This window comes from Chaetura pelagica, unplaced genomic scaffold (genome assembly GCF_000747805.2).
Source record: "Chaetura pelagica isolate M959 unplaced genomic scaffold, ChaPel_1.0 scaffold656, whole genome shotgun sequence".
NCBI lineage: Eukaryota > Metazoa > Chordata > Aves > Apodiformes > Apodidae > Chaetura > Chaetura pelagica.
In genome coordinates, this window is record NW_009953577.1 from 384910 (window position 1) to 393138 (window position 8229).

Here is an 8229-nt window from a genome sequence, read left to right on the forward strand (position 1 = left end):
CTTTCCCTGGTGGCAAAAATGAATTCTCCTTCCTTTTTCCAGATTTGTTGTTGTAACTTTTACTAGCCTTTCATTTGTATCAGATTAATTATTTGTGGACCTGTGAAATGTTCTGTTTTATGAAGAAAAAAACAGCTTTCCACAAAATGAGTCTGTGTTGGCAGACTGAATAGATAATGACTTTTAGCAGCCACTAGGAAACCTGAAACTGCTTCTACCTAGTGGGCAAATATATCCTTAAAATAATTCCACCCATTTTTTAAGAAGTGCAGTATGCTCCTTCCAGCAAAGCTGAATTAACCAGTGGCTTTACTTGCTTATAAAGGTTTTTGTTCTGGTCAGCAGATTTAACCTGGAAATGTTTTACTGGTCTGAATGACTTCTTGCAGATGATCCTTTTCTCAGAACCAAAACCTTTCTTATTGTTCCTTTGAGGTTTTTAGCATTTGCTCCAGGAAACAGGATGGTGGATATTTGCATCACTTGGGGAAGAGGGAGAGAAATGAACTTTCTGTTAATTTTGATCTTCTGGTCACTGAGCAGGCAGGAAAAGTCACGCTGGGAAATCCTCCAGCAGGAGCAGCGGCTGATAGAAGAGAAGAATAAACGCAAGAAGGCTCTCCTGGCCAGAGCTATTGCTGAGAGGTAAGGGGCTGTGCTGCAGCAGGGGCTGAGGAAGGGATTACTTTTCATCTTCAACCAGTTGCATGTCTTCTTCTTAAATCTCACCTTTTCCTGCTGACTGTGTGCTGGGTGTGCTGCTCCACGAGCAAGCAGCTGTGATCTGCATTTCCCTTGAAGCTGTGACTATGACAGTTTGACACTTAGCTGAAGCCCTTGTGCCTGTCAGTAAGGGCATGATTGGAAGTTGGGGTGTTTGGATGCTCATCCTTCTTCAATTCCTGATTTGTTTTCACTGGATTTGAGGAAAGTTTATTCAATTCCTAACCTAGGAAAGGAAACTACAGCTAATCCTGTTCAGGCTTTTGACTCTTTCTTACTACTATGGGAAAAATGTTGAAAAGAGATGGTGATCGACTCTAAGTTTAGGAAGGTATCATTTTACCACTGGCTTTTTAGAAATGATAAAAATTCATGTGTTCTCACAGCTGTTAGCTTCTGCTCTTCAGGTGACCAGACTGCAAGGTATTGTACAGTGTTGTTCACCAAGATAGTACAGGCAAGGCAAGGTTTGTGGGGAAGGAAATGGGAGCAGCTGATAATACTGGATCAAGGCAGGAGATGTGAAGCTTTCAGGCTCACAGTGCTCTCACAGATGTGTAGTACATTCTGCCCATCAAAGCTTTTGGGTTGCACAGATTAACATAGCCAGTACTGTGCAGAAGATTCTCTTTGAGGTTCTGAAGATTTATTTTTTTTTTCCTTTGGCAGGCAGATAGAGGCACTGTAGGGCAGCAAACATGGGTGTGGCCACCAGGCTGCGTTCATCTTCCTGGAAACAGGGCATGAGGAGAGGGAGGAGGTTGGAAGGAGACAGCTATTACATCTGACATGCAAAGGCCTTTTTCAGGCTCTCAGCAATGCTGTAGGATGTCTGATTCTCTCCACCTGCATCAGCTGATCTAATGAGAGATGGTGTCACTTTCTACAGATCTAGTCTGGCTTTCAAGTACCTGCTTTGGGATTGAAAGCAATGGCTGAAAAGTGTAGTTTTGCTGGTAGTGAAGAATGTGACCTGGTGTAAAAGCTTTTTGAAATTTACTTAGCTTGCTTGGGAGTGAAATCCATCAAAGGTTGCTGCCCTTGGCAACATTTAGTTTTCAGAACTTAAGAATGAATAGGCTGGGTTGAAAAAGGTTACATAAGGCTTGATTGAAATCCTTTGTGCTTCATGTAAGATTTTCCATTGACTTCACTGGGGTTTGGCTGGGCCTTTTGGGAATAATTTTACAAAATGGAAATCAAGCTTAGGTGACTTTCAATCAAGGTTAGGTGACTTTTTGGCCCCTACTAACTGGGCTTCTTTGAAAGGGGATATTTGCAGGGCTAAATACCCTTCCCCCTCTAACTCCCCCCCAAGCCATTTCCTGTTTCCTTACACTGAGAACTACTTAGATACAGCAGCTTCTTGTGTGTTTCCACAGTGAAGAAACACAATCCATTTTAGGCACTTTGATTAGAGTCATTACGTGATTTCACCATACTCCTTTAATAGCAGGCATTTTAGATCCCTGTGGATATTAAAAAAGATCAAAAGTCTTAAACCATAAAGGAGAGACCTTCTGAACAGCTCTTAAAGAAGTTAGTTCCTCTGCAAATGAAATGGGGCCCGTTATGTCAAGGAGAGTAGCTTGGAAAAAAAAATAAATAAAAAAAAGGCATCCTCCTTTTGCAGATCCAAAAGAACTCAAGCTGAAACAGTGAAACTAAAAAGGATTCAGAAGGAACTACAAGCACTGGATGACATGGTATCTGCTGACATTGGCATCCTGAGGAACCGCATTGACCAGGCCAGCCTGGACTACTCTTACGCCCGGTAAGAGACAGGGAGGTGGGAATAGCCCTGCCTGAGTGGAGGGAGAAAATGCTGTTTCCTGTCACCAAAGTAATGGAGTTATGTCATTGTCATAATGTGTAGCTAGAGTGGTCACAGTCTGGGGGGCTTTCAAATCTTGAGGTAAAAGTGTGCTTTCTATTTCTTAATTTTCCCTTTGGAATCTGGAAACCGAAGCAGGTTTTCTAGCTGCAGGCTCTGCTCTCCAGCTTCATGCTGTCATGAGACATACTGCTTTAACTGTGCAGTTGTCCATAGGCCCTGCTTTATTGTTTCAAGGTTGTTTATTTCTTCTCACGGGGAAAGAGGGATTTTTTTTTAAGTCCTAAAATGAAAGTCCTTTCCAGGGAAACTTGTTGATGACAGCTCTGGTCCTGTTGGAATCAATGGAACCAATTAAGCTTAAAACATATAGTACAGCTGAAGTGCTTTTGGAACTGAGACCAAAAATTGATGGAAAAAGCAAGCTTTCACCCTGCACAATGTGCCTTTAATCACTCTGATTCTGATGAGTTCCTTAAATGCAAGAAATTAATCGGAACACCCTATTAGTTGTGGGCAAACCACAACATCAGTAGATAAACATCAGCATGTTTATGTAGCCGTTTAATAGAATGGAAACGTTCGGCTGCGGTTTTTAGTTCACAATTCAATGTGTTAAATGTGTATTTCTCCTTGTGAATTCTGCTCTACATTGACCACAGGCCAATAAACGTGGTGATTAGTCTTTAAAAAAAATAGCAGTGGTAGCTAAAAAATAAGGTGTTTTGTTTCTTTTGCATAATTAACATTTGAAATATCTAAGATTAACTGTAGTTTCAGGAGCTGAGTGTGAGCACTGAATTTCATGCCCTCAGGAGAAAAAACATACCAGTGTCTTTTAGTTTTAAATCTGGTTTCTGAAACTGTTAAATGCCTCATAGTAATGTGTATATTTGAAATGCTTAATGGCTAAAGAGCATATAACCCAAGCTCCGACGTTTGGAAAGCAGTTTTTAATGAAGATAACAAAAGAGGATGCTGGTAGGACAAAGGGAAGAAACTTTACAAAGTGACTTTTATGAATTTAGTAAGTCTTATTGGGAGGGAAGGATTTGGCAATGTGAGTTAGATACTTCCAGTGTTGTATTTTTTATACACTGTGAGCCAAAGGTGTTTTACTTTTGTGTCTTTTAAATTTGTTTGGTTTTTTCCTTATATTTTAGGGCTAAAGCACAAATACTTTCAGTGGGTTAAAAAGTGCAATATTAAATAGTCCTGAGCACATGCAGCATTAGGGGCATTTGTAAATGGCTGTGGAATGGATTTTTTGTAAATAGGACATGAAGAATACGTGTGAATTCAGCCCAAAGATTTGACTGTGTAGAAGTTTCCAGCGTAGCATTAGTAGGAAAATCTTGACCTTCTTGAGAGGGAAACATTAGTGGGCATCTTCTGCCCACTGCAGGCACAGCTTTTATAGCTGGGTCAGAGTTTTGTGATTATCATATAAAGGAACATATTTGGGAAGGCTTTTCTATGTCCTTCTGTTTCACTAAGCAAAGGATCTCTCCTGTTGCTTTGTTTAGCCAGATATTTGACTCTGGTTTTATAAAACAGCTGGATTCTTTATTCAGCCACCTTACTAATACTGTTTTTATGAATACCCTGTAAGGTACTTACTGTAGTTATGTTGCAAAAGCCTTTGCATTTTCCCTTTCCTGATGAGCAAGATTTCATCTGTCTTTCTATTAAATCAGAATGAATATACAGATTCACTGAATGTAGTGAAAGATGCATCATTAATATGGACACCAACTATTAAAGTGCTAGGTATCTCAGATGCATTAACCTCAGTAAATTTTTGGAATATTTCCTTTTTGCTGCATTTGTCATGACAGGAAGTGCAGATTGGCAGGAGGTGTGTGTCACAGGGATGCTGACAGTAACATTCTACATCATGCAGAAGCTGTGATCACTATTGGTGTCATATGCTGTGTCAATCTGTGCGGCTCCTGATTTTCTGAACATGCTAAATGGGTGGCCGGAAGAGAGACTTCTGGAGTAGGTCCAAAATATGAATGTGTGTAGCACCACTGTAGCATCTGTCTCTCTTGGGTAGATGGTTGGGTTAGAAAAAACACAAAACTTCTGCAGTGTTTCGGTTCACTAGGTAGGCGTTCTTTACAAGTGTGAAAACACTTAACATTTCTGATGGATTCTTTCTGCTGCCAGTGATGAATCTATTAAAACAGGCAGGAAAAATGCTTATTTGGGATTCAATCTGTAGATTTCAGATGAGTAAATTAACTCTTGGAGTACAGCAGCAGTGGAAGCTAACGTGTCAGAAGAAGTTTGTTTGATTTGCACTTATTTTCTTCCCTTTTGCTAATGTAGCTGCTCTGAAATAGCGGGCATAAAGCATGGCAGAGCACATTGCATTTCAAGGATGCTTAAAGTACCTGTCCATGTGTCTGACTGTAAATGGCTTGGAGAACTAACCCACTAGAAATGATGCTGGTTTTGCAGGAAGCGGTATGACAAGGCTGAGTCAGAGTACGTGGCCGCCAAGCTGGACCTGCAGCACAAGACGGAGATTAAGGAGCACCTCACAGAGCACCTGTGCACCATCATACAGCAGAACGAGCTCCGCAAGGCCAGGAAGCTGGAGGAGTTAATGCAGCAGCTGGAAGTGCAGGCAGATGAGGAAAATCTGGAACTTGAGATCGAGGTGGAGCGAATGCTGCAGCAGCAGGAGGCAGAAGCAGGGAGACAGGCCAGCCAGTCACACAATCATGCTGGGACAGCGAAGGAAAGCCCCAGTGCTGGGGTCACGGCGCTGGAGAGGAGAGAGCATGCCAGCCCTGCTGGCACTTCTGCTACTTCTGAACAGTTGGTTCAGTCTGAAAACTCCGGTACCAAATCCCTTTCCAATATGGACAGCCAAACAGTAAAAGTGACTTCAGGAAACTCTCCAGCTTGTTCTGATACATGACTACCATATTCACATCAGCCAGCTGGTTATGGGTGACGTGCTCACTGCAGGCTTGTGTGCTGTCTGTTATAGCTGGGTTTCTGCCATGCCAGTAACATGCACTTCATTTCTCTCTTCCTTTCATATTTTTTCAAATTTTAGAGGCTCGTTTTTTTCACCAGGCTTTCATTTGGGGTTCACCATCTCTTTTCATCATTCTGGTTTAAGTTCATGTTCTAATGCTCAGCTCATCATGGGGCTTTGTACCTTCCTGAAAGAGGATACTTGGAAGTGAACAGTAGGGTTTTTCCAAAGGCTTTCAGCATTTTCCTATCACAGATGATACCAGTTCCAAGCAGTGTGCAAGAGATGTGTATCTACAGGAGGAAATATCCCAGCTTACTGTTTCTGAATGCATTTTGTCTCCTGACAACTGCAACAGGAAGTTTGCTTTTCTTTTTATCTGTAAGGGACTGCTTTTCAACGGTTTTTAATCCTGTGAAACCCAAGTGCTTTCTTTAATTATCTTTGTAGCTGATACTCTTTCCTGTGCCTGATTTAAAAGAAATTTGCATATTGAGGCAAATGGCAAAGTCAATCAGAATATTTCCTATTTTCCCTTTGCCTGTTCCTTTCAGATCATGCTATGTCACACATAGCTGTGTGTTTATAACATTAATGTCTACGAAATCAGGGCAGCTATGATTTAACAAAAAATGAGAGGTCACAGTTTGCAGAATGGATGATGTAAAAGTGGAGACACACAAAAGAGACTATTACAACTGAAGCTGTTCCATTGCAAATGTTTTTCTCTGTCATAGTTGCCTCAAAGTTACAATAGTTACCCAGGGATCTTGTAATGAATAATCCCCACTGTATATTGGAAGTGGGACCATTTTTTGTATAATGTTCAATACATTTTCTTGCCTGAAGAGTGGGTTTGTACCCCACAAGAAGTTCAGCTGTTTTCCTCTGTTGCTGCTGAAAGGCTTTAAAAAGCTATTCCAGGTGGAGAAAGTCTCGGGAATTAAAATAGAGGAGGTAGGAAAACCTCCCATGGACTGATGCAGCTGCGAGTCGTGGGGATGGTGTTCAGAGCTGTCCACTTTGTCACAGAGGAAGGCTGCTCTCGTGGTGGAAATGGTTCCTCTAGTACCTGATCTGTACGTGTCAGTCAGAGTTCATGAATGAGCTGCTGAATGACACCACCGAGTCTATAAATGGCTCTCTATGGCTTTAATAGTGGAAAAACATGTCACTACATTTCATTTTTGTTCTATTAATAAATTGGTGCATCTTCTGTGTAGCGTGTTTACTTTCAGTTGTGATATCTGATCCTAATACACATATCCAAGGCTTTTTCCACAGGAGATGATAAATGATGGTATCAGGTGTGTCCCTTGGCAACTTTCCCCTGTGTGAAAGTAAAACCTTCAAAAAAGCTGTTCCAAAATGAGAAAACTTATGAAGCAAAGACAAGGCAGGGTATACTGTTTGTCAGGCGTCTTTTCAACTGACCGTGGTCCAGGGCAGCATTGGAAAATCTCTGCTGGTGCTTTACATACACAGGAGAAGGAGGGATAAATCTGTTTCCTAGAGAAGCCACTCATAATCAGGGCTAACTGAAGTTAGAAAACTCTGAAGCAACATTTGAGATCCATACAAAGCACTGTTCTGTTGTTGCTGATACACTGCATTCCCTGTTGTTTTGCTGGAAATCCTGGCCTAAAAGCTGAAGATTGATTGTATTGTGAGACAATTGTGACTGACTTCCTTTGCTTGGTCTGCTGTTGCAGAACAGCTTGTAGCAACCTGATGATGGTTTTCAAAACTGGATACCAGTAAACGCAATAATAATTTAATTGTACCACTCCTGTTTCTGTCCTCTGCAGCTGTCCCCAGTTGCTCCTCAAGAGAATCTTAAGTCCTAGTGAATAGATCTGTTCCTCATTACAGTTGTACTTGGCTCTTCAGGGGACATACAGAAGAGCATCTGACAGAAAACTGGAATTGTAATGGTATTTACAGGAAGCACATGCATTCCATTTTGCATATAAGTTGTGGTTCTCTAGTAGGCTAAAATGTCGTTGAAATAGTCCTACTGATTGCACCTATGGATAAGATTATTTTTTGAACTCCTCAAACCAAAAAAAGGCAAAACAGTGTAAGTCCAGAGATCATTTTGACAACTGCTTAAGAACAAGAGGGTCCTAGAAGGGAGTCTTTTTTTTCCAACAAAATTCCTTGAAAGGTGAAAAAAATCTCATGTGCCATCCTGATAATGCTGGTGCTGTTTCTGCCTGACAGGGGAGGTGCTTGTGTTAGAATCAGCAGTTTCTATTTTCTTACAAGTCCCTCATCGAAGTTCTGGTCACTTCTGTCTGCCTTTAACTTCTGAGCTTGCAAAATGAAGTGAACTGGCTGGAAACCATACGAAACAGCCACATGAAATAACAACAGGCAGCATAGCATTTGGTTGCTCTCTCTAGACAGGGAGCTCAAGAGTTAAATTGTTTGATCTGAGTTATGAAGCCTTTCCCTGACGTGTGATATAAAACACTACCATGGTGTCAGTTCCACTTTGGAAGTTCACAAATGTTTTGATGGGTGCCAGTGTGCTGGTTTAACATTCCCCCTATCCCGGAGCCAAGCAGTCCAGTCATAATTGTAACAACATGTGTGCTGGTCAGAAATGCCAGGAGATGATCTTGGTGCAACAAAAAGGTTGGGGCTTTTTTCCTTGTTTTTCCTTTAGGGAAAG

General features: G+C 41.3%; 1 protein-coding gene across 1 annotated transcript in view; it reads left to right on the plus strand.

The window, feature by feature from the left end:
- The window catches only part of GORAB (golgin, RAB6-interacting), a 19679-nt gene extending 14190 nt beyond the window's left edge, over nucleotides 1–5489 (plus strand). The window contains exons 3-5 of the mRNA XM_009999712.1: nucleotides 544–645; nucleotides 2357–2497; nucleotides 5024–5489. Of these exons, the coding sequence (XP_009998014.1) occupies nucleotides 544–645; nucleotides 2357–2497; nucleotides 5024–5489 (709 nt within the window). The remainder of the gene's footprint in view (nucleotides 1–543; nucleotides 646–2356; nucleotides 2498–5023) is intronic.
- Nucleotides 5490–8229: the final 2740 nt, after the last annotated feature.